Raw genomic sequence first — 27,158 nt, 5'->3', positions numbered from 1 at the left:
CAGTCAAAAATGATAAAATCAAAACATGAGAAACAACCTACGTTTTTTTTATTATCTTCGGCAGTTGTTTACAAACAGCGCCGTTGAATTTGCTATTCCGCACAAAATTTATAAACACAGGCCGCTTTTCATTATCTGCTATATTTTAAGTCGCGAGCACTAAAGTTGCCATTGGTTTTGTGCCGTCAAAGGACCGTCGGCCGCTTTGATGGCTCGGAAATTTCCTCTCTCTCCCTTTCAAAGCTCCTTTTGTAATTAGCATAATTTAGCCCTGGCGAAAAGCTGCTTTTCAAGTGGAGTAATCAAAAAATCGTAAAACGTGCCGACGTCAAACTTCTTGCGCGGCTGATTTCCAACCGCAGCTGCACTGAAGTTTATAGAGCCCATTTTTGATGGACTCTTCGTCTAGCACTGAACGCGGCAATCTTCTCCAATTCAATTAGCTTAATGCAAATTCGCTGCAAATCGTTAAGATTAAACAAAACTACCAAGATTTGATGCTTTAAAGCAGTGCATCCAATCAAAACTTTAAACTACCGGCTTATAAAGTTCATTTCAAAAGATATTATCATAGCTTTTTATAGGGATGGGGAAATTACTAGATAAATTATCTGCTTTATAAGCAACAAAATTTTCAACAAAGCTTAAAATAAAAAATATTAATTGTACGAGAAAAAATTTAAATAAACCAATTTTTTCACGTATTCCTTAAAAAAAGTCACCTAAACCAAATATTACTTCTAAAATATTTTGTCGAGTCTGCTTTGTGAAAGAATTATTTAAAATTGTCACAGTAACTGTTTAAATTCTGCGGCCGTACTTTGCCGTCAGTCAATTTCCATCAAATTCTGCCTTCAATCACAATTTGGTACATTCTTCTTTCACCAATGGATGGATCGCGCAGTAAATTAAGTTGGTCGGGGGGTAAACATTATTATTTGCCAGAATGTTGCCTGTCAGTATAAAGAGAGCGAAGCTCGGCTGGCGTACGTTGCTTTGCGAAAAGTTTTGTAGCGCAGTTGCTGAATAAATTATTACTACGCTCGTGCACACTGACAAAGTGCGAGAGAGGCATCGCGCGCGCGTATTTTAATCAGAGTCGCAAAATATCTGTTTTCGTGGAACGACAAAATTAATTAAATTTCACAATGATGTTGCTCGGAAACGATTGGTCAATAAATTTGAGAGGGAAATTTATGATGCCAAAGCTCAAAACAATGGCCCTAAAATTGAAAGCTGATTTGGGGCGTAGAAATATCAAAACGTGAAAATGATATCGTGTCTTACAATGAAGTTCAAATGTTTGAGAGGATTAAAAAAAAAAATTATTTTTAACGCCCCGTAGCTTTTAACATGATCATTTCAATTATTCCGCTCCTATTTCATTGCCTACATTCAAATGGTTAAAAATTTCAAGTAAAAAATTTGAACTACGGTGTTTATTTTATTTTAGATTATTGAAAAATTTAAAAACTGCCAATCTGAACAATTTTATGATAGTTTTTTATTTCAAATCAATTGATCCCACAATATTGATCGGCAATTTAAAAAATGTGGCCAAGCTCGTCCAAAGTTATTCAACATGTTCAGAATTTACATACTTATATGGGAATGGTAATGGTGGTCTAAATTTAATGTAGAAAATTAACTACAATCTTAATCAATTAAATGATGTGGAAATTGTTTGAAAGTCACGTTCAAAATTACGTCAAACACGATTTAAAAACCCTTTGTTAGAAATTCCACGATTTTATATTTCTCGGGAGCAAATTTTCCGCTCGAATCAGAATGCGAGTGAAAGTATGCACAAAGGCAAATATTTGCGCTGTGCAAAGTCAAAGGATTTTCGCAAATGGAGGAATTCCAGGTGCCTGAGAATCCGCTCGGGCGTGCCAGCCTCCAATAAAATTGATTGCGAATTGATTCTGGTGTGGAGAGGGTGGGTAGGCGGAGCGAGGGGTGAAAAAATGAGAGCTCCAGTTTGTGCAAGAAAAAGGAGGACATGCGTTGTTTTGCTTTTCTTTTTCTCGGAGAGACAGTTATTTCCCCGCGGTGATGCATCTGCCTCGAGTTTGTCCTCCAACTTCGCCAAAACTTCGCCACCTGACGGGCTTTATTCAATTTTTCGCGGCTTTGCGTTCCACGCCGCGGGCTCTGTTTGATCGGCCTTTGAGGAAATTGCGTCAGAAGAAGCGAGCGAGTTTCATTAGGAAACTTCATTTTCGTCTCGGGCATTTTAACAGGCTGAATGGCGCAAAGTTTGCGGAGTGTGCGACTATTTTTAAGTAACAAACATCTTTCGCAAAAGAATCCGGTGAAAGATGTTTTTGCAAGGCAACTTCTTTGAAAACAAACTTCAACATAAATAAAAAGACAAAGATACTCACTGTATGTTATATTAGGAAATTTTATGAACAAAATCATAAAATCTTGGCGCCAAAAATTGCATTATTAATTCAATGTCAGCTATTAAAAAAAAAATAATGTTAAAAAATTGAATATTGAAAGGATGGAAAGGCTAAAATGGGGATTTCAAACGAAGTTTGACTAAAACTTAAAATGAACCAAGCATTTAAAATTTGCAAGTAATGAGAAAAATGGGAAGTGGAGACATGTTTCTTTTAGTTTCTTTTTTATTATTTAAATTGAATCTAGAAGTCTTCTTATTGTACATTTAGCCAGCAGTTTTTATTGTAAACAATTTTTTTTCTAGCTTGATTTGAAGAAATAAAAATTTGGAAACCAGTAATTTATTTTTTCTCGGCAATATTTAGGTAGACGGTAGGCGCCCTTATTGTCAAATAAATATCTGAACTAATTTTAAATAATGGCGACCAATAAAGTTGTAGAAATAAAAATAAGATTTTTTTGTTAGTATTACTAAAGCCTAAAAGAGTACAAAAAATAAGATCTTCGAATCCATTTTAAATTGATTTTAGTGACTTTATTCACGGATATCCATTTTATTTCTTCCTTTTCTGAACGAATTTTTGTAATTATTTATGAGTTAATTAAATTTAAACTTGTAATGGATGCTCAGTTTTAATTTGAAATGAAATACTTGAATCCAATCAAAATGTGTCAAAAGCGATACATGATTTAAGGAAATGAAGCGTCAAACTGCAAAATTTCCATCTGCTGATTCGACTGCAAACTCGGCTGGAGTTATTGTATGTAGTATTGCTGCTGGATTTTGCTCCACCGCGTTTAATTTTCCCTGCTTTATATGCGGCTGCGTTCAGTCAATTACCAAAAATAACACACGAAGCGCGAGCAACGCTGCTGGGAGTACACATTTGTATTTTTTTCAACGCTCGTTGCGGTTTTTAAAGCTTGTTTGTGTCTGAACGCACGCTTCAATAGTTGCTGTAATTTTTGCTAATGGAACACTCTTTTGGCAACTTTCCTGCCTCTCGCTGCAAAACTTGTGTACTTGATGCTGAGGGTGGGTTTTGCTTTGATCAATTAAAGTCTGTTTGTGCCACTGAAAGAATAAATTTAACGGAAAGGGAAAAATGAACCAATCTTTTTTGAACCGTCAGACTACAGCTGAAATATCGATGTTACACCAGGTTTAACAAAAATTGTAAAATGATAGATTTTTATTTTAAAATATAAATGTGGACCAGCAGTGAATGTCATGCAAATGCGAGTAGTGGTGAAAATGAAAAAGGTAGGGTTTTCAATTATTTACTTTACATTTTTATTTTTTCCACTTACTATGTGATCATTGTTAAATTTTTTGATGATTTTTTAAAAATAAAAATCTTTTAAACGTAAATTACTTGTCACTTGCAACGACATCAAGTGGATCAATGATAAAAATTATTTAATGAATCAGGAAAGTTTCTGATTGCCCAAATCAGAAAGCGAATTTTTTTCCCATTTAAAAATGAACACGTCTTTTAAGAGAAAATTATATTCGTTAAATTCTAAAAGTTTTAATTTTAATTCAGGGCTGAGTATAATCAATTTACACCCATTTTAAGACTCTACAAATACAAACGCATCTGAAGTTCTTCTTTTTTTTGTGTGAAAAAAATCATAAAATATTAATATTAAAAAAATACTTATTTCCATTACAATGTGTTACAATGAAATTTCACTGAGATTTATAGGCATTCTGCAATTATTGGCGGCGAATATTAATTATAAGGTGTGACGTTCGTCGTCTCATTTCGCTTTCAGCGGCGCGTGTCACTCACTTGCTGCGCGTCTCGGGAGCTCCTCATAAATCAAATCTCTCGTGAGCATTTTGTCAGGCGCTAATTTATCGTCCTCGAACAAGGGCAGCAATAATTTTTGGCTCGGAGCGACTTAATTGATTAATTATATTCGCCGTATAAAAACATAGATATACTTGCGAATGCATGCATTTAATCAAGATGGATCGTGTCCCGGTGGAAATTTAATCCTCTGCGCTCTCGAATCTTCTTTTTCGACACACGGCGCTAACGCTGTTTTGATCGCAACGTGGCGCGGCAATATTTTATCCGGCTGTCACGGCGCAAAGTTTGTTGTGTGCATTACGTTTAATTACTCGGCCGGTCGCGCATCTTCGTCCTAGTGATGCAGGATAAATCCGCGCGCCATTAATCATCCGTGCAACTCCCACGCCTCATAAATAAAACATGCAAAACCCACCTTGGCCTGCCAGCCCTCGCGCGCTTTCCTAGTCAATTAGGCCAACTGCGGCGGCAAAATTCAATTTTCCGCCGCGCATCTTGCAATTCCTCGCGCCCCACTTGCGGGAAAATTACGCTTGTGTGCATCTAAGGCATAATTGAATTCAACGTTAGCGTTTTGAATTTTATTGCAACGTGTCAAATTTGAGTAAAAATAACAAATAAATATACCTTAAATAAAAAAAAAATAGTGAATTAAATAAATGTTTACAAGATAGAATAATAATTTTGCAAATTTAGGCCATTTATTTCATAAGTGGCCATTTTAATGCTGTTTTTGTCATGTAGTCTATATTTTGTTTTGTTTTAAACTTTTTAAGGAATTTATTGGTTTTGAAATCAAGGGCAAGTTCCCTTACGCATGAACAAATTTGAATTAATAAACATGAAAAAAAAAATGAATATAATTAATATTTCTGCATTTAAACGTTAGTATAAAAAATGGCATTGAAATTTAATGTGAAAATTAAAACTGAAATACTCTGAACAAAGTAATACAGCACAGCTCTGCACAAAAAAATGACAAAAAACACAATTTAAACGAATAAACATAAATTTAAAAATAATACATATTAATATTTTTAAAGCAAGAAATTCAATAAAAAAAAAATATATCACTTTTATTTCGTTTTGTTAACACAAGTTTTTTCACGTTAACAAACTCTTCTGACCCTCTTTGCTGTGAGAAATTCAGCTGGCTTGATGCAGATCGGAGCATGAAAAAAAGAGTTCCCCGGTCGGCTCGTGCTGGAATGCAGTTTTTCCATCTCCATTAGGCGCTTAAATGGAGTGAGAGCTGCGATGCGAATGTCGAGTCTCGTAAAAGTGCAATTTCGCAGCACTCGCTGGAGCGAGCGTCTCGACGCCTGCGAATTACACTTTGATTAGCGAACCGTGCACACACTTCAAATTGGGTAACGATCGTTCGCTCCCGACCAGGTGTGCCTCTGAGACAATCGCACTGCTGCTTTTTTATTCCATTTGCAATGGCGAGTATAACATCTCAACTCGGTTTTATTTTTCAGTTCTTTGACGAAACTTATGGGGATGAAAAGGAAAAAAATTATCCTAATTAAAATTGATCTCTCATTGATTTATATAATCAAAAGACAGAAGTTTTTTAATGTACAGTTTTTATATCATAATTAATTAGGTTTCACCTGTCAAAAATGGGCATCAATATTTGATAATTGATTTTAGTGCCAAAAAAAAAAAATGTATTGAAACTTGAAAATAATTATGCTAAAAATTATTTCCCACGCCTTGTTAAACGTCCAACTTTTCCTTTTAAACGTAAAATTACTCGATGAAAAATTGAAATATTTTTTAAATTCAAGATAAAATACAAATTTGTCACGTTAACAACAACAGAAAATTAATTAAAAGCAAAAAATAAAAATAACAACTTTGTTGTGCTTTAACAAGGTCTGCAATTAATTCCATTCCCTGAGCTCTGCGAGTTTTTCCACCACCGCTATCCCATGAATGTAAAATTAATTTCAGCGCTACCTTCCTGTCAATTATTTATCGCATTTCACAGCCCGAACAAAACGTAACGCGCTTTTTAAATTATGTTTGCGTTTCGTGCACAACGGCACACAAATTTCGTCTCGTTTTCAACACTGGCTGCTTTTTTTTGTAATTCCGCAAACACATGCATAATATAATATTGCACGGTTCGAGAGTCGAACAGACGCGCGAGAATATTTAACAGTCTGTAGGGAAAACGAGCGATTTAGTTTAGATTACGCACGAAATATGGTACATTAATTTTGCCTGGGCGTGGGCATTGTTCGCTCAAATGTACATATTTAACCGACCGATATGGATCGCGCTCATTTTCACGGAATAATAAATTATTTTAATATTATGCCGTTGCGTGGCGTGTTCTTTCTCAAATTTGGCCATTTTCCCGCTTCAATGAAAAATATCTGTGAAATGTTAATTCGAAAATTCTAGACCTTCTGTTCGTGGTATGTTTACATTTATTATTTAAAAGTGACTCTGTTTGGTATATAATTATAGGTTCGGCACACACTATACTGCAAAGTAAATATTAGGAAAAGGGAAATGCGCAGAGAGAGAAAAGTTTTTAAATTCTAGTTTTTAAAATTGCTGATTTGGTGGATTGCTTTCTTGCAAAATTTTTGAAAATTTAATTTCGCTTTCAGTTTGGTTTTGTGGGCAGTTTGAACAGGAACAAAATAAATTTATTGAAGATAACTAAGATAATTAAAAAATATACAGTTTAATTTGAATCCAGAATTTACTATGTATAATTAAACTTAATTTTAATTCTTAGTGCAATTAAAAATACGATTTAAGTAGTTTCCAGTTAAAAATAGATCAACTAGTTAATTCTGGCTACTCGGTGTAGCTTTTTTTCTGAAAAGGAAATTTCATGGCAACAATTTTTGCTAACAGACCAATTTAATTTATGAATGAATCTTTATTGCAACAAAAAATTTATTAATTATTTAAGTTATATTAATTATTTGGAAAAATTTCAACTTCTAGTCGCACAGAATTAATTTGCAACTTGGCGTGGGTGGAATAAAGACGAGAATAATCATCACATAACCCGTGATTTTTCACTCGAGTGTCATTCCGGGCGCCGGCGGGAGATAATTTATAGCGACCATCGGGGCGCGAATGCGCCAAATTCCTGCTCGCAGCTCTTTTTCTATCTCTCGCCATTCGGCTAAAAAAAGATTTGCATGTTGAAACATATTAGACGAGAGCCGTTTGCGTGCGTAAAAAAGCGCTGGCTGAGGAAGATGGATTGCTTTTGCGTTGGTTGGTTGGTCGACGGAAAAATAAAATATTCGACAGACAAGAACAATGGCCTGCAACCAACGAAAACCTAATCCAGAGTCAAATATTTGCCGAGTCGGCTTCTCTCGAGGTTCGTCATCGGAAAGCGGATTTTGGTTTTCGATATGAGTGCCGGGGAGGTATATCGGACTTTTGGCGGAGCGTCATTGTTATTAATATTAATGCGCCCGTTTCGCAGCAAATCCACTTACAGCTTTCTGGGGCTGCCATCCAGAGAAGATTGATTATTGATCACGGGGCTTGTTCTGCCGATCAAACGACGTTATTACATATACAGGTGCACGAACCGACCCGACTATATCAGACGTCAAGTTTCTTTGTCAGGCATCAAATTAAGCGAGCAAATTAAACTGACGTACAAGTTTATTGAAGTTCTTTTGAACTTAAAAGTAATTTGAACGAAATTTAGTTCAAATTCATTTAACAACAAAATAAAATTAAATAGAAAATATAATGTAATTAATTCAAAATTTGTTTAAATGAAAAACATTCCAGTTGCAAAACATTTTTAACTGGGATTTTCCTAATTTAATCAGCTTCATAATTGTTTTATGCTAAATTAGCCATTAAATCTTTTTGTACAAACAAAAAATAAAGAATGTCTGGAAAAATGAATAATACGATTAAATGTTATTCAATTTAAAAAAACCTTGATGTAAAAAATATAGATTTGTAATTATAATTATTGACTTGACTTATTTTTTAATTTTTGAATTATTATAGAAAATGTTTTTCATTTGCTGATACAAATAAAGCTTCGTGATTCACTCCGCTCGATAAATCACAGATGTTGCCGGCGAAAGGAGCATTTTGATGCATGACCTGCAGTGACACTCGACCAGCGTCGTCGACTCAGTTCCGCACACCTTCTCTCTTGACACAGTTTGTGCGCGGCTTGCATAACATTACGGGCAAACAGATCGATCTTAAGTGAAATATATATACGCGTGATTGGTGTATAAAAAGTAAAAAGATGTGGACGTGGCGCGTGCACACATGAAAGCATATATATTAGAAATAAAATGGGCAGCCCTCGCTTTTTATTGAGTCACGGAGTGCAATCATTACGAGTGGGGCGGCCACGAACTGCGCCGCCACGCATGAAATATAAATTATTACGCTGCATAATGGTTCTCTCGTTTCACGCGGCCGGCTTATCGCGATGGAAAATTTTATAATACTAACACGTAAACAAGGAAAATTGTGAATAATGGCCCCGAATGCATTTTGATAGGCCCCGGCTTGGAAGCTTTTCCCTTTATTATCGTCCGGCATCATTTTCAATTACATCCCGCGGCCAGAATCAGTATTTTTTGCACCACTATTTCTCCATCAAGACTATATGAAGTTTTTGCATGAAATAAAACACCTTTTGTTTTGTTGTTTGGCGCGAAATCTAATTATTCTCCTAATTGAAATTCCTTGGTTCTGAGCGAAACAACCTTGCTGGAAAGAATGGCCACGAATGAATTATTCATTTATCGAACCGGCGGCACCACCATACCTTGCTTCTTTCCTTTCTCAGCGGGGAGCTTTTTTCCTTCTCTTTCCTTTTTCCTCCTCCAGAGCTCTCGACGAGAAACGCTCATTGTTTCTCTTGTTTTCGTCCATTGTCTGAAATTTCGCACGAACAATGCAGAAAATTGACCGAATTTTAATTCACCCTTGCCCGTCTCTGGTGGCGGAATACATTTCACTGGCGGACAATTAGCACGGAACGGCAACACAACGTTTTTCTTTGCGGCGGCTCTTCTTTCAAGGGAAATCATCTGCGGCTAATCCGCATAAATGAAATGGCCATGTCTACGGAAATGAGAAAATAGCCGCATGTGCACGTATTAAACTCAAATTACAAATTTACAAAGTCGTTTTTCTCTCTGCTGCGTAATTGGCGTCAGTCTTCAATCTTATTAATGTATTCGAAGGTGACGTTTAATGAATGGGCTCCCTATTGAGCTTTTTAGTGCTGATTCTGCGACATTGGCGACAAAGTAGGTCAGGAATATAAATAACGAGAGTCAAAAGCCATTGTAGATCAAAGAGCCCTTTATTGCCTTTAATCGGAAAGTCTTCGTTTCTAAAAATATTGATTAATAATACTTCTTTTAGTAGTTAAAGAATCCAAAAACTGTCAAAATAGCGTGTGTGCTATGGTCTAGAAAAATTCCACGCAGGAAACTTTAAAAATTCGTAATAACCCTGTCAAAATATATTTTTTTAACACTGCAATCATTTCAGATGAATTTATAAGAATTTTAGGTAATAAAATTTTGGTTATCCGAATATTCATAACTTTAAATAAAAAATTATGTACCACAAAAAAAGGAAGTTATTGAAGTTAAAAATGTAAAAACAACTAATCATCAAACATGATTAAATAACTCAGCCCAAATTAAGAAAATTTTATCGTACTCTCTAATTAAGTAAAAAAGTATAATTACAAATTTTTGTCACTTTTGCCACATTTTCCTTTCTTGTTTTTCAAAGGAAAACGCAGTATGTAATTAGTAGTCGTTTGTTTGTCGCATTTCGTCGTTTGCGGCTCGCCCAAAAAAGTCACCCCCAAAATTTCCAGCTGCGTGAGGCGTTTTGCGGTGACGGTGTCGAGCCAACTTTTCCTTTTGTTGGACTTGCCCCTTGTACTTGTTGTGGTGTGGCTTCCGACCAAATCTCGCACGTGGCTCTCGTTGAACTTATCCGTGCCGCTTTTATTACCGAGAGAGCTCTCAAATATTATTACTTTCTCGTTCAGAGGAGCAACTTCTTCATCCAATTGATTGCACTTGTAATAAAATACACACGATGCAAACAATAATCAAGTAAAATTACATATTAATTTGCCTTAAATTTTCTGTTAGGTGGAAATTGAGAAATGTTTAAGTTTGTTGAAATATTTCAGAATTTATTTTACTATAAGAAATAATTTATTTTTGGCAGAAATTCTATGAAAAATTATCTTTGTGTGTGATTTAATTTTGCATTGTTCTGCATTCTTTGGGATTTAAATAAATAATTGATGTGCCTGCGAAAAGGACGAGTGGAAAAATACATCCTGATGATCCATAATTTGGTGAACGGAAGCCGCAGAACTAGCCATTTGCACGCTCTCATCCTGCATTAATATTGAAACAGGTGCTCCAAAGTTATTTGAGTCTCCGGTGGATTTCTGGACCAAAAGCTCTCTATAGCAAAGGTGCAGTGATGAAGTAATTATTAATACTCGGCCGCCGTTCAGGAACGGCGGAGGCTGGTGCGCGCAGGCGGCTGAAGCCGAGCGATAGCGGGCATTATGCCTTCATCAAAGAGATCTATCTACCTGCGTGCCACTATTAATTAGCTATTACCAGGGACCATCGAAACAGCTGAAGCCGGTCACTCGCAATTGAGACCGGCCTGCCAGTTCTAAGCTGACGTCCAATCAGATTGTGCAAATCGCGAATGACGCAGATTGAGGTAATTATCGCTCTGTTGCCTTTCTGATGACACACGGTATATTTGTTTATTTAATAATTTGTTTGTTTGGCCTGATAAAAGAGAAAGCAGGTATAAAAAAAAAAAATGGGATGTGCATTATTTGTGCGCTATTTTTGGAAATCTGATTCAGTGTAAAAACCTCAAAACAAAGTAAATTTGTATGGGATGAGATTCCCCGTTTTTTCCTCATTTGTATTAAAGAGCACATTACGATTATTATAATTTTGCATAGATGCAGTAATATTTTCATAGAACTATGTGTCGAAAGTGCTCAATTTTTTTTCTTCAGCTTTTAAGAAAAAGTTTAGATGAATTTTAATTTCGTTTTCTCGCTTTCTAAAGTGAAAATTATCATTAAATTAAAAAAAAAAAAAAAAAAAACAACCAGTACTCTGCTAATATATAATGTAATGAATTTCTTGCTAAATAATAGAAACTGATAACTTGCATAATATAAATAATTTAATGAATTGCAAAGATTCGGAAATAAATAAGCTTCTGAGTTGGCAGAGGTGTTAGATCCAGCTCATTGCCCCTCTGTTTTATTGTTGCCGACCTTTTCTTTCAAAGTCGTAAATCGAGGAAGACCGTGGCCAGCCCAATCACATTCGAAATGTAATCAAGTCGCTCCCCTTCGATTTCGCATGTGACAATTCGTGCCAAAAGGGGGAAGCAAGAGTGAAAAACATCCGAAATGTATCTGGGCGCATAAACGAGATAAAGAAAGATTTTTCCCTGCTCGTCTCGCAGATCACATTACACATCTCGCCAAAAGCCATCTCATATCGATATCAGGACCGCCCCCGCGCTTGTACGGCCATCGTTGGTGGCGCCCACGCCTGTAAAGATCCGCAGGGATCAAATTTTCGAGTTGGCGTCTTGGCAAGACTGACTGATTGCTTTTTAATTAGAAGAGGCCTGATATTATTGAGTTGGCTCCATAACGTAAACACACTTCACAACAAAGACGGTGGAATTGGGGGTCCAAAATTAACCAGAAATAGAAAGATATAAAAAATTAAACGTTAGAAACTGATCGAAAGAACATTTACATTGTTAATAGGTCTATTTGACTTGCACTGCTGGCTAAGTCAAGAGTCTTTCTAGGATGTTTTATATATTTTTTATAATTAAGTTTTTTGATTAAAAAAAGTTTTAATACTTTTTACAGCCTAATTTTCACTTCTACTCATGTCTTATGTTATTAATATTTCATTTTTTATTTCAAAGCTTGATTTCAAATAATTTCATAGGCGAGCTAAATATCCAAATATCAGTATTTAATTAGTGAGTTTTTTCTAGATAGAAAGTTGTATTTTATAAACGCACAAGCCTAAAAAGATATTTTAAATTAATTTTATATATCCTTGCAATGCAACATAGCTCAGAAACTTTGTTACCAATCTGTGTTAAAATGCAGTAATTTCTTAATTATTAAATAATTGTTTGGTCTTACTAAATTTTCAAAATTGAGTATAATATAAAATGCAGACTATGCAGTTCTTCAAATACCTTTACCAATTCTGACATTCTATTTTAACATTTTGACATTGTATTTTGGGAAAAATATTGTCACCCGTCAATTTGATGTGACCTAATTTCGCGTCGTGTATTGACACAGAGGCACCACTTTTGGCATCTCCGGCAAACGTATCAATAATACGTTCACATATTCGCAGGGCGATGACGTCAGAATAAAATTCATTAAAAGCCGTCGACGTGCATCACTGCGGCTCCGGAGCTATTGATTGAGCGCGGATCTCTGTGTGTCGCTCTCTCGTTTCTCCACTACAGTGATGTGATACGGGCTTTGTTTGCGAACTCCATCTGCACGCTTTTGTCACCGCTGATGCTTTTTTGTGCCGGCGAGATGCACTGGCGATTGTTTTCATATCGGCTGTCACGCGAGTGCAATTAATGAGCTGCTGTCGATGACAATCGCGCCCCGTTTCACCGCTTTAACTTTTTTTACTCCGTAGTGCTGCATTTTATGTGTTATTGTCTGAACGCCACTGGCAATTACATCGATCATGTCTGGCGACCGTGCCGTACCGAGATAATAAAGCCAACCGAGAAATGAGCACGTGCACACAGAAATTATTTAAATTACAATAGTGCATTTTACTGATGACATCTTTTTAGTAAAATGGAATTTCTAGGTCATTCCTCTGAAGAATTTACTTAATTTAAAATCAATTTGAATGTTGAAATGAAGCAATGAATTAAAAGTTCATATTTAATTTGCAGAAAAATTAAAATTAATCAATACATTACTTAAATATTCATTTCAGATCTATTTGTTATAACATGAAAAACCACGATTTATAAAACTGGCAATTAGAAGGATGCACAGATACCGTTTTTCTAGAATCTACACATTTTTCATTTAATTACAATAATCACCAAGAGACGAGAGATTTTTTAATTTTGTTCAATTTATTTACTATATTTCATTTTCTTATATACTAAGTAAGCCCAGAAAGTCTGATTTAAAAATACCACCTCAATTATTCAATATTTTAAGAGCAGAAAATATATGAAATAATTAACTTATTAAAACAGACGCGAGAAGTTAAAAGTTTATTCATGTCAGATCCATAAATTTTCCTTTGCTCCTTCCCTTCAACTTGAGGGTTAAAAGTGTGGAAGTTGTGCTTCTTGGTTCAATTTTCCGCCACGCCGCCTCTCAAGACGGAGTGCAAAGTGAAAATTATGGAGCGTGATCCCTCGCTTTCCGATGCATCTTCGCGGCTTAATAATTTTTCGCCCGTGGTGCGGGAGTGTACATTCGTCGGTGCGCCTACGTCAGCAGATAAAGTAGCTTGCTCGGATAGAGACAGAAATACAGTGAGGAGGGTGAGAGGCCCGAACAACAAACAACAACAACATACGGACGTAGCGGTGTGTTGAGCCGGGCCGTTATTATTACACCGTGGCGCAGAAGCTCCTTACATCTTTTTATTCGGGCCATAAATTGCGTCGAAAGCGACACTGCGCCATAATCTAGCCCACCGCGTACCCCACTAACAACTTCCATACATAACGCTGCAAAAAGATGCTCCCTTTCTTTTTGCCGGCGCTGAAAAATGGCCAGCTTTGTAATCAACAATGGATGGAAATTCTACTCGCGCTGATTTATTCGCGCGTCGTCCGACCCCCCTGATGTGACGGATGCGCACTTCAGCGCAGAAAACTCATTTGTCGAGTGAGAAAATTTCTAAAAGAACAAAAACACATGAATTTTAATTTTTCACCAGCAATGCAGGGGGTTCACAATATGTATTATTTTTATTTTCCAAGCTTTTCATTCACAAACAAAGCTTGCTCTCGCGCTATTTCAAGAGTATGCAACACGCGCTACGTCAGTGTCGAGCGTGTTGCATAAAAACCAATATTGCTGCCCTACATAAGAGTATGTAACAATTTTTATGCAGTGTTTTATATGAATCACATTTAAACCGCGGTAGAAAGTTGATATCAAAGTCCCTGGATAAAATTTTTGCCGTAAAAGCTTTTAACTTGCCATATGTTTTTGATAAAAAAAATCAATATAAAATTATAAAAAAAAGAGTGCAATAATCCACAAATAAAATACACAGCCAAAGAAGGACGTAAAAATATGCACCTCTTGTTTGATAAAAAAAAAATACCACTGTGATACATGCTTTAAAAAATTTTCCCAAATGAAACCCTGCACGGATGCGAACGCAACAATAAAACACGGTATATTTTATGGAACTCATTACTCTTAATGCAAAATGTTTGCAGCCTGGAATTTAATGGTTTCCACAGAGACAAAAGCGCGTTATTTCAATGGCCTTCCGTGGATAACTATGCTATTTGGCTTACTGCTGGTTTGCAACCACATTACACGCGTAATTTTAGCTTCCTCATAAAGCAGGCGCCAAGCGTGTTGATTTCTCCCACGAATAATTTCAACTTCCACGAACAATTTAAATAATTTACATCATAATCTGCAGCAGGTTGTTCTCAGAACTTGATAATAGTAATAGGAAACTTAAAATATTTACTGAACATCCATAGCCTTCAAAAAGAAAAAGGCACTAACTTTAAAGTAGGATGAAGAGATTCAAAATATTAAAAAAAAAATTATCATTATTGAAAATCTAAGAAAATATTGACTGTTGACCTTTCGGGGATAGTCTTGAAAGACTTTGCCTCCGATAACTGACCCCTTCGGTGTTTGTCCCGCAGTGTTCGGACGGACGAGCGAGCAGCATGGCCGCCGCATTGGTTCAGTCAAGTGTCTGGGCTTCGGGATGGAACGCGTGCAGCAGCGAGAGCAGCGACGCCGACCGGTGGTGATAGAGCGATCGGCCAAGGATGAGCAGGCGGCAATCGGGTGGCCAGCGGCGAGCCAGCTGCGGAGAACCGTGCGTCCACCAACCGCCGCCCGCGTCGCCGAGGTGAGCCAGCAGCAGCGACAGTCGAAGACATTCCACGCGAAATGCAGAGACTGCGAACCACGTTCAAGCGATCTCGAACGCCAACCGGCGCCGACATGAAGCAGCAGAACAGCCTGGAGGTGCCGCGCCAGGTGCGCTCAGCGTCGTTTGACGAAATCCAGCTGGAGGCGGCCAAGAGCCAGCCAGACTCAGCGACGCCGTCGGTTCGAATGCAGCCGACGGCGTTGCACCTGCCTCTGCAGAGTCTGAGCGCGCCATCCGCGTCAGCCACGACGGCCGAGACCTTCCTCAAGGTGCCCACCTTCTCGAGCCAAAGATCCAAGAGCTTCGACTCCGGCTGCGGGGCAAATGCGAGCGGCTCCAGCGGCGACGAGTCGTACTACCTGGAGGTGCCGCGCTACTTCCAGAGGAGACGATCTTCTAGTGATAAATCCGCCTCTATTTGTGTGCATTGCCAGTGTGTCGAGGAGTACGAGAGACTGAAAGCGTGTGCGGAGAGCACGGTGAATGCGGGTGTGCAGCTGCGATGCGACTTCTCAAGTCTTCCTTTAGGACTACCTTTATCTTCGCCTTCATCTTCAGCCTCTTCTAGTGAGAGTGACCTGCCGTCTTGCGGCATCCGGGTCACCTTGGAGCCCGAAGACTTGGAATTCCGGCGTCGCCAGAGCCTGGCGGTGACGCCCTCCTCGCCGCACAAGCTCGCCAGGCAGGAGGCCTTCTTTGTTGAGAACTCGCTCGAGTTCTCTTTGTCAGCCGAGAGCGACGACCCGGCCGTGGTCGCTGAGATTTTCCTCGAAGTTCCTGAGCTGCCGTACAACAAACGCGACCGCGCCGCCAGTGTGGACTCTGGGTTCGCACAGGCGGCCGCCGCTGAGGGCCACGGACCCACGAAGGAATTGGTGCTGCTGGAGCCAAGCAGTGGTGCCATCTCTCCTCTCACCGAATCCGAAGGAGGTTTCCTCGCACCACCACCAACCACCCTGCGCTCTCGCTCCGTTGACATCGTTCTACCCACCCAGGAACACGAACGGTACAAGGCCCTTGCCGCTGCCAATAACAATGCCGCACCCAAGCTCGATGTAAATAAGAAGTACGTGAGCACAACCAATCCTTTTTATAGATATTCCAATTTTTTGTTGCATGCTTCTCACTTTATCGATCTACCTACTCGAATTCCAACTTGGGCTATTTTTTTGTCATCATTTTCTTATAACTGCTGAAAATTCTATTTTTATTAGCATTCACCTCCTACACGAAATTTGATATTCGACCCTTGAAAAATTCTCATTAATTTTTGCTTTCAAGAGTAAGGCCATTCAAACGTGCGAGTCTGCTCTCAGCTCGGTTACAGAGGAACAGAAATAAAAGTCATCATAATAATAAAGTTATTTTGGACCGCTCTCAGATCAAAATAGCGTCGGGGAAAAGAACTTGATATATACAGCAATAAAACGCCGTGTTCCTATATTACACCTTAAATTCTCACACATCATAGTTATTTCGTTCATTTTAAGACTTCCTATTTCCTATTAGGAGATAGCGATGGCCAAACATTAACTTAAGAAAGAATTAACTTAAGAATTTTTAACTGAAATCAATAATGGGTGTTTTAATAAATTACCAAAATAACCAAATCAGTATTTTTTTTCTTACAAACGACTTTTAAGCAATAAAATATGCCCGAAAACTTAGCTAGGAAGTGGAGTTATAGTGGATTTGGATTTACTAAAAGTTGCTCAAATATAATATGAAAAAACTTTACAAAATATAACTTATTAAAACAATAGTATAATAATAATATATAAACAATTATATAATTATTCATAAATCAAAAATTTTATGTAGTTAAATTTTAAGAATAACATAAATTAATATTTTTTTTTAATTTAATTTTTGTATTTATATTAACCATTTTAATTTGTAATAATCACAACAAACGATATCAAATAACGTTTGCTGATAAGCCAAAAAATTTCAAGTCTATTCACGCTGCCAAAATATATTCCTTTCTTTATTCCCATGATCATCTCCTCCAGTGTTAACTTCTTGAAACAAATTAGATTGTCAGAAAATTTATTTAACGACCTAAGGTTGACCAAAAAATCCATTCAAATGAGCTTATTTTTTAAAATTTACAAGCAAACGGCTAACGGGCACGTGATACGTTAATAAAAAAAATTAAATTAATGAATAATCAAAGCTTTAAATTGATAAAGGAGCCCCTGCAGGGAGCAATTTGCTTCAGTCCTTTGGGCCTATTGTCCTGCTGCTGGACTTCCATTCAAAATTCCTTTATGGCAATGCATTTTAAATTTACATTTTGCAGTGGAAATTGGCTGAACTTTTTGAAGTTTTTTTGGAAAATCTGAAAAATTAAAACTTGTCAGAAGGGGGATTTGACTGAGGTCCTTTTTTTGTCAAATTCTCACTACCTCTCAATAGTCTTTACTTTTCCAATTTATAAAGTAGCCGAAACAAAGTTTTCACGCGCCAAAATAGAACCGATCTACGTCATAGCCATCCCGGAATAGTGCAGACCATTGTAACTGCCGCGAACGCTCATTCAATATGCAAGACCGGCACTTTTAGAAACAATCCCATTCGGAAATATGTTTATTCCTGGAGGAGCCGTTAATGGATCGCTGACAGCCACCCGATCTTCTCCCCCGAGCCTTCCTTCTCTCTCATTCATCCATATGCAAAGAGACAATCTTAATTCTGGCCGCCTTTCTTTCATTTTATGTCCCCTGTGCTGGCGTTTTATTTGTTGTGCGATTGGCCGCAATTCCGATTCTACGAAGCTACCGGCCGTAAAGTTTCATTCGCCAGACACCTTCAAGCACTTTATTGGCCGTAAAGCAATCCGCGGCGCAAAAAGCGACCGAACATGAAAATGATCGAAACAGGTGAGGCGGATTCCCACGTGCCCCCTCGTCCGTCATTCGTCGCCGACAGACCCTGAGCAGACATACCGCAACAGCAGGAAAATTCATTACTCGGCTCTCTATTATTCTCGCAACCCGACGAACCGAGTTCCCTTGGTGATACGAGGTGCCGGCGCTGAATAATCAATCGGGCGAAGGCGGTCACGCGTCGCTCTCATATTAGCCTAGACAAACTCCAAGCTTGAGGCGAAAGGGTTGCGCCAAATCTTTTAAGCCTAAACACATGTAATTTGTAGATATTGATACTTTCACTTATCTTTATTTCATTAAATTTTAAGAGGTTATTCCTAAAAATCTCTGCATAATAACATAATAGGTGTTCAAGTAAAAATACAAATTTTGGTTGTGTCAATGTCACGATATTTTCGTTTGAATTTCGGATAAGATTTCATTCATATGCGCATCTCATCGAGATAGTTTTTTGAAAGCTCGCGTCAAAGTGCCTTTTTATTTAACAGAAAAATGGTTCTGTCCTTTTTCTCTTGGGTATTTTCTTGCTGCTTTTCCGTTTATTTATCGCGATTTTCCCGAGCGTCTCTTGGCGGCGTTTTTTGTTTTGTCGCCCATGCAGCTATTTTCCTCAAACGCGCGCACACCGGCGACGAGTCTGCATGACGACGATGGTCCTCTCTGCGTATATAGCCTTCAAGGAACGAATGGATGCTGGCGGGCTAAATTCTGACGTCACGGTAACTTAGCAACCCTAGCTCGGTCGGGCAGGAGCAAAAATCCACCCACCACCCTCTCTCACCTCGTGTGCATGCACCGGCAATTGTCACGGCCCAAACGAGGAACACAATTGCGCCGGCTAATTACGGCCCCCCTCGGTCAGTCTGGCGCGCCGCAGAGCGACACGGAGCGCGTTTCTCGCGTCGGCCCCTTTCCACTTTTACTCTTCCATCCCTAACTCACGCTCCGACGCTCAACAGGTATCAATTTCGCGTAGCCGGCGAAAAGTGCGACGGACTATATCGTCAGGGTGCAATCTGCTTTTTGCGCTGCACAAGGAGCTTTTTGCATCGATCAACCACTTTATAATGCTGGAAAATTGGAGCTGAGCCAAATAGGCACGTGAATCGTGTCCGCCCGAGAGTGCGAAATTCAAGTGTTGCAGAAGGGATAAATCATTTTTGCTTTTTGAGCAAGGCTAAATTTATAGTTTTGAAAAAATTAGTGGGCAAGAATCAGATGTTAGAAAATAAACCCATTTTATTTTTATATATTTTACTTTTCTTAAGACTGACGCAAGGGGTACAACCTAAAAATATCTATAAATGAGTTAAATTTTTAAAATGTTGAAACATTAAACGATGTTAAGTTTAACAAATTAAAATTTTTTCTTTTAATATTAAATTATATAAATTAATAATTTTTATTAAGCATTTTCACGTGTTCTCTATTTTGTTGTTTGTAACTTTCAATGTAGAGTACTTATTATATTTTTCTCTCTTTAAAATGGTATCATGAAAAGAGTTATTTCACCAAGAAGAATTACTCTCCCTTTGCTTTAACTGAAAGCAACTGAAAGCTGACAAAACGTGATACATTACACCTCCCTTGGTTGTGGGACGTAAAGTATTATTTCAAAGAATTCGCAGACATTCCCATGACAGATATCATGGCTCGACCTCCCTGCTGCTCGTTTTCTTCGCCCGTTTAAACTGCTATTATTAATTCGACATGCTCCGCCGCGGCACCTCTCCTCGGTTTTCCTCCCTCGACGAAGTGCCGACAATTTCAATTTCTCCCGAGCCGAGAATAATTTATCATGCAATACATACGATTCGTTTTTTTCCTACTCCAACCCGATGCTATTTTTCTTCTTGTCCTCCGCCCAAGTTTGTTTTAATATCTCATGAATTGGAAATTCATCTCTCAGCTGAATTTTCGCACACATGTAATGGAAGAAAAGAAACACATTACAAGTAGCCGAGCGAAATGTGCAGCGTGTGCACATTTTATGTGTGTCACATCCATGTCTCGGCAGATAAAGAGGCGCCGCACGTAGAGATGGCGCCGTGAAATATTAAATGCGAGCTCTTTGCCATTTCTGTCCCCTTTTCCGGCCTAGCTGCACAACTCGCCGACAAATAAACAAACACGAGAGTCTAATACATTTTTCCAGCATCCACAGCCAGTAAATTACATTTCGCTTTTTTCCTGCAAACAAACGAGCAAAAGCGGGGCCTCCTGAGATGCCGGCTCAACACCGCAGATGAAAAGCCGCTAGATAAAAATACAGTCAAAAGGATTTCCTGCCATAGGAAAACGGATCGCAAATAGCGATTGCAACTGACACTGTCGTTTAAAACAAAGGAAAATAATAACGTGTGTCAAAAGAATATTAAAATTCATGACATAATAAAATAATTTAAAAACTATACATTTCAAACTCTTATAGCGTCAGTAGTGGGTTTATTATTCAAAAAATTTTATCTACAGAGTTTTATTTAGCTCTATAAAGTCACATGACATACATTTCTTAACCGCTATCAAAAGCACAAACCCCAAGAAAGGGAAGATGAAATTTTAATTTAAAATTACATTTTATTTAATTCAATTATTTAGTTTAAATCAAATTTATTAATAGTATTGAGTAAAATTGTAGAAAATTATTAATAGTTTTTTCTTTGCTATACAATTTTTAAAAAATAAGCAAAAGTCAAAATATGTATTGTCAATGAGATAAAAAGAAATTTAATTTTTATAAAAGATCTTCATGAAACAATTGTCACTTTATGACAATATTAACTTAAAAATTTGACTTATAGTTGAGAAATTTAAAAATATATAGCTTAACTTGCTTATTTTCAAGTTTAATCAACAGAATTTAAAACCAACCACGAGCTAAGCTAAAGAAAATTTACATTTTTCCCAGGCCTAGTTTTTAAATTGCGGTTTTTGTTCACTTTGTACCCTGTTTTTTCTTTAATCTCGGATTTTATTCTGCCCGCTTCTGAGAAGGTCCCTCTATGACCCTTACGCCGCAGGCTGACAAATTCTCCTTCCCTTTCTGACATTTCGCTTCGCGTCTCTTTCTCTTTTGCAGATTTGCGTTTCGCGCGTTCTCATCTTGTTGCGCACTTGTTGTCGACGAGGCAACTTTATTAAAAAGATAATCTGCGACTGTTTTTCGGGGCGACGCGCTCGCATCCTCCCTTTGTCCTCATCTCTTGGATGACAAAACCTGTTTATAATTTCAACATACACGCTCATGTTATTTATTTATGCTCGCGCGGACACGTTTAATTATACAACGGAGCCGCCCGGGGATGACGAGACTTGGTCTTGCGAGTTAATGAATTAATTAATTAGGACGACGCAGGTGGATGTATAATTGTTCTCTGGTGCGTGCACGACGTTTGTTTTCTCCAGAAGTGCTCGCTTCCCTCTGCAGAGAACCCTCTGTCAGTTTTTGTTTCCCTTTGAGTCCTTTTGCCGAAAATTGTGCGAGGGAATTATCGTATATGATGAATTATTTCGCGCTCGCCAAATATTACATGTGCGTTTATGTTATTCTGTTTAAAGGAGTTTAATTCCCTTTTTGTGCGAGGCCTTCAGTAGAACGCGTGTTTTCTGTCTGCTGTGCGGTTTGACTCCATCCTATTTGCGGCTGAATTCACACAGCGTGTGTTTTTGATAATGAATTTCTGCCGCATGACCACCGAGCAAGGCGAATTCGTTTCACTGCCTCGCATACAATTAAAACGCAGTTTCCAATTCTCACAAGGTAAAACACGAGAAGCGTGGTTAAGTGGTTAATCATTTTGAATGTTGAATAAAACAGTTGATTCTCTTATCAACTCTCATGGAACGCTCATGATTGCTTAAAAATAATCATTTTGAACAATTATTATTCAGAAAATGTAAAGGAATAATTAAATTTCAAACTGTTTGTAATGAGTTATTTAAAATATGTACATTACAATCACGTTAAATCTCTATTTGAATCCCGATTTAGAACTTACTTTTTCTTAAGATTTATTTAACATTTTTTAATGCTACTTAAATAATTCTTATTAGCTACTTTTGAAAAAAAAACCTATTTATTTTAATATGTGTATTAGAACTTTTTTTACTTTCAAAAATAAAATTTTATTTAAAATTTAATTTAGCATAGGGTCAGAGCTCCATAATGTATTAAAATGGGCATAAAAAATTGTGCTTGCAAAGTATTTCAAAATACACAACCCATCCGATCGTTCTCAGATGGATAAATTTAAAATCCACCATTTTTCCCATTCCCCCTAATCACTCCTTGAGAAGATTTAGCCAAAGTCGAAAGTGCCCTTAAAAGCCAAGCCTATAATTCAGCCGTTTCCCCCTTTTATCGCAATCAAAGCCCGAAAACTTCTCCAAGTTCCTTTTCTAATCGCTCATCTTTGCCATTTCCCTCTGACTCGATCATTTGATTATGTCACCAGCAGAGCGAAAGATCGATGGGAAATTCTTTGCAATAAGTCACCCACCCACTTCTCTCCGTCGTGATGAGTGGGAAGACAAAAGATGAAGGTGCGATCTGCCAATGATGAATTTCGTGTGTGACGTCACGAGACGAATTGCCGTCGTGGAAATCGCTGCCTTTCGCCAATCATCAGTCAGTCATTTTTCACTTGCGTATTTTGGCCCGTTTTCGGCACTTCTTAAAATTGAGTGCTCAGTCAGTGAGATAAGTGGAAGGACCAATCGATAGATCGCGACGTGTGTGTTCACAAAAGAGCGACACAGAGTGGGTCTCGCGCAAAATACGTTTGCCGTCGCTTGGCTCTTTATCAGATGTTTGAGGGCCCTTTATCAAAATGCACCGACGGCGTAATTGAGCAGGACGTAAACGACGAGAATATTTGGAGAAGCAGCCGGCAGAGCAAGAGAGCTGTAAAGCAGCCACTTGCGCCCAACATTAAGCACGCTTGATGATATAATAATAAAGGCTTGCAGAAAAGAACGAGATGGATGAGAGAGAATATGAGAATACTCTGCATTTCTCCATCTGGAGGCCCATTGCTCAATATTTCTCTAAAATAATCCAAATTTTTTCAGTTGGACCAATTAAAGCTATTTATTTTTATTTATAAAAACTTACTTGATTCAAGATTTTTATCTAATAGATTTGAAATCATTATAAAATTGTATATTCCTAAATGCTTATATTAATTGTTTATGGAATATTTTTCCATAAATTACCTGTAACAAAATTTGATCCGAGTGGATTCAAAACGTGTGAAATAGTTTTTTTTTTTAACTATTTATAGTTAATAACTCTAATGTTTTCACTTATTTGAAATCGGTGCTTTTTATATAAAAAAAAGATCTGGGTATTTTCTAGCAGGAATTTTAAAAATAAAATAATTCATAAGTATATTTTACAAAATCTGAGCGACATTTCCCAAGCTTTTTTAAAATTCAAATAAGAGCTAATAATACTCATTCGAGTGGCTGTAAATCAGTCCTGAAATTGCATGGGTCATCGTCAACTTTTTTTGCATTAATTTTCATGTTTATCAATGATCATTCCACCTTATGCGTCGCAATTTACTATGACGAAGCGCCACATTTCTTATCTTCTGTCTGTGTACCAAACGCACACCTCTGTGTGACAGATGGGACTGAGAATTCTCAACTTGATGACGTTGTTTATTGGTGGGAGCCTTATTATTTGCTTACACCTCGCCTCCGCACGCGAGAGTGAAAACAGCTCTCATAATTAGAGTGGAGTAATAAACAGGCCGGAGGCCGATTCGGAATGGAAGCTTCTGCGGCGGGTTTTGATTGTTAGTCTCGGGAAGGTTCTCTCATTATGAGTATCAAGCATGTTGGAAAGAGCACTGGGCGAAGGGCTGTGGCGCCAAAAATCCTACCACGTGGCGGAGGTGCAGTTTCAAAATTTAATCGTCTCGCACCCCCAGTGGCAAAGATACGGACCAATGTAAGTGTCAATTTTGACTTGATTTTTTTAATTAATTTAAAAAATATATAATTACCAAAAATTATAAATCTTATTAATAAATACAAAATTAAATTTAAAGTTAAAAAATAAATTTTTATTCAGTACATTTAATTATTCCACATCAAAGTAAGACCGTGCCATAATAAAATAATATTTATTTTATTTAAGATTTTTTCTCATCCCCAATGGAGATATTTTTTTAAAAGAATAATATAAATCTTGTAAATCATGTTTATATTAATTAATTTCATGTGTATACATTTTAAGCCCTGTAAGACTTAATTTAATCAATAGAGTGGAACGACTTGATGAGATAATGAAATTCGTTCAAGGCTCTTACACATGAATTAGCATAATCTTTGTCATAATAGTGAATCGAAAGAAAGTGATAAGGACGGTGAAAACAAGCCGAGTGGCTCAAATCGGGCGACAAAGCCCGTCAATTTCGTTTACAACCGAGCCTTTCACTTGGATCAGAACAAACACGCTGCACGCTTTCGATTCGGATCAAAGCAAAATAGCCGGTGGCCGGAGATCGATATGTTTGTCGAGGAGAGCCTTTCATTTTGCGCGTCGGGAACACGCGTATTTTGACAAGGGCGCGCTGCAGGGAGCCAGAAATTTTTAGTGACAGAGATTTTGCCGCACACGGGCACTTCCATTCATAGCGACATTAAATTAAATTCGAATCACTCCCTGAGGGCTCGCTCGGCTAAAAATAACCTCTGCGCGATAAAATCGACCTGAATGGAGCCGCAGATCGACTGTGCCGTCACCAGGATAAAAGTGCGCGCCGCTTTTTATTTTCGTCGCTTCCTGGGGTTGATGATGAAATTTTAAAGGCACTGAATTGGAAATTGATTCGGCGTCAGCGCAACTGCGGCGCTTTTAATATTTAATCGAGTTGTTCAAAACTTTTTCAATGCTGAAAAAAATGATTTTAATTTTGGTTGCGCAACTATTATGACATGTGAAATTTTTATCCGGCAGCTCATGAAAGTAGATTGGTTGCAAAGAAAATTTAAACAAGCAATAATTGTCCGTGGCTTGCCAATAGTACCTAAAAAGGAAAATTAGTAAATGAGGTAAATAAATTTTTTTATATATCTGGTTAATCCAGAGCCAATCTTGAAGTATAACCTGGTGGGAAGCTTAAAAAATTGATATATATTTTAAACAATTCTTACTTTAAAAATAAAAAAAACTAATATTTAAAAAAAAATTAAATTTGTTTATTGAAGAAAATTGACTTAAATGTTATCAAAAACAGATCTGAATTTAATCAATTGACTATAACGAATTTTAATTTTATGAAATGAAAATATTTCAATTTTAATTTTTTAAATCATCATAATAAAATGGGATAAATTTATTGTATTTCAATTAGGTTTTGCAAATTAAATTTTTTACAACACAAAATGTATTAATAATTGATTTTACTATGTACGTTATTTACATGTACATTATTGACATAATTTAAGCGAAGTTAAGAACAAAAGAGGTTTATTCACTTTGTCTCGGGTAATTTTCTCTCTCGCCTTTTCCGTCGTATAATTTGAATTCCCCGTGAAAAGCTGCAAGTTGAAGAGGAGTTTTTTTTATGTACCCCTTTCGCTCCGACGAACGACTCGTAACTTATTTTTAACCCCCGGCGCAAGCGGTAATTTTATTCTCCTCCATAACGACGCCTTGGCTACTTTTTCAAGAACGTAAAAACCAATGGAAAATTGCCGTCAGTTATTGTTACTAAAATTTTTTGTTGCTCCACTTGATGAAAGGGACGAGGAAAAATAATGCACCCTCGTGAACTACGAGAGAGTGATTCGGATGGAAATTGGCAATTGAAAAATAAATCGACGGGGAAATAAAAGTGTGCGGTGAACGATTGATTGATTGTTATTTAGATTTGCCATGCGAAAACCTGTTGAGCTGCTTGTTTTCTGAATTTGTTTATCATTTCAAATTTTATCACTTTGTGTCATGAAAATGGGAAAATTGACGTCTTTGATACTTTAGAGAAATAGCAGAGGAAAATGGTTATTTTTTATTTGAATGAATTAGCAGGAGGAAATAATCAGACAACTTTTATGATTTGCACACAATTTTAAAAACTATTAGTTAGCTTTAATTAAGACTTTGAATACAAAGTATTTTTAAATCAGCATTTTTTTTAAAAGATAATAACTCATTATGAAATAATTGTCAATAACAAATATAAAAAATTGACTTTTTATTTTTCATTTTATTATGTTTTTTTTTTTCAATTTTGTTCACAAAAGTAATAATTGGCATTCATTGCTCTCCAAAGAGCTAATTCTACGGAAAATAATTCAAATTAACAACTTTCAAAGACCCCTCAAAAATTGATCTTTTAACAGACCAACTAAATCAATTTCACGCCTCCCTTTTTTTACTTTAGGGAGGCTGAATGACAAAAATCCTGCGAATTATATCTTAGTTATTTGTTATTTTGAATATTTTTGCAGTAAAATAAAAAATATCACAAATATATTGTTCCGAAAAAATATAATAATTTCAAAGTTACATTATCAAATTTGCACCAACGGCAACAGTCTATTTGATTAGGAACTTCTCACAAATTAAAAGGCAGAAGCAGCTGGTTTTTTCTCACCAAATAAATTTCCTATCAAGTATGGTGTCCTCGAAAAAAAGTATAAAACGGCGAACAAAGTGATGGCCTGCAGGCACGTGGACACAATTTGGGGAAAAGGGCGACACTACTTTCAAAGCTTGCAGAATACAAATTGATGGCGCTAACCAGAAATTCAATTTGGAAACAAAGAGGGCCCAAATTAACTGCTCGGAGGCGAAGGAAATTAAAAAG

At 37.2% G+C, this 27,158-nt stretch overlaps 1 protein-coding gene across 8 annotated transcripts in view; it reads left to right on the top strand.

The window, feature by feature from the left end:
- Window positions 1–27,158, top strand: part of LOC132202051 (eye-specific diacylglycerol kinase-like) — a 131,903-nt gene that overhangs the window by 84,949 nt on the left and 19,796 nt on the right. For 5 of the 8 annotated variants that reach the window (XM_059628705.1, XM_059628704.1, XM_059628703.1 and 2 more), the window contains exon 2: window positions 15,210–16,511. The exons of 2 other annotated variants lie outside the window; for them this stretch is intronic. In XM_059628705.1, the coding sequence (XP_059484688.1) occupies window positions 15,463–16,511 (1,049 nt within the window). In that variant the 5' untranslated portion in view covers window positions 15,210–15,462. Of the gene's footprint in view, window positions 1–15,209; window positions 16,512–24,090; window positions 24,293–27,158 lie in introns of those variants that run through there. One more of the 8 variants, XM_059628710.1, reaches the window with a different exon arrangement.

This window comes from Neocloeon triangulifer, unplaced genomic scaffold, assembly GCF_031216515.1.
Source record: "Neocloeon triangulifer isolate White Clay Creek 2 clone unplaced genomic scaffold, ASM3121651v1 ptg000014l, whole genome shotgun sequence".
NCBI classification, from domain to species: Eukaryota; Metazoa; Arthropoda; class Insecta; order Ephemeroptera; family Baetidae; genus Neocloeon; species Neocloeon triangulifer.
The sequence above is the reverse complement of the archived record's forward strand: the minus strand, read 5'-3'. Positions and strand labels throughout refer to the sequence as shown.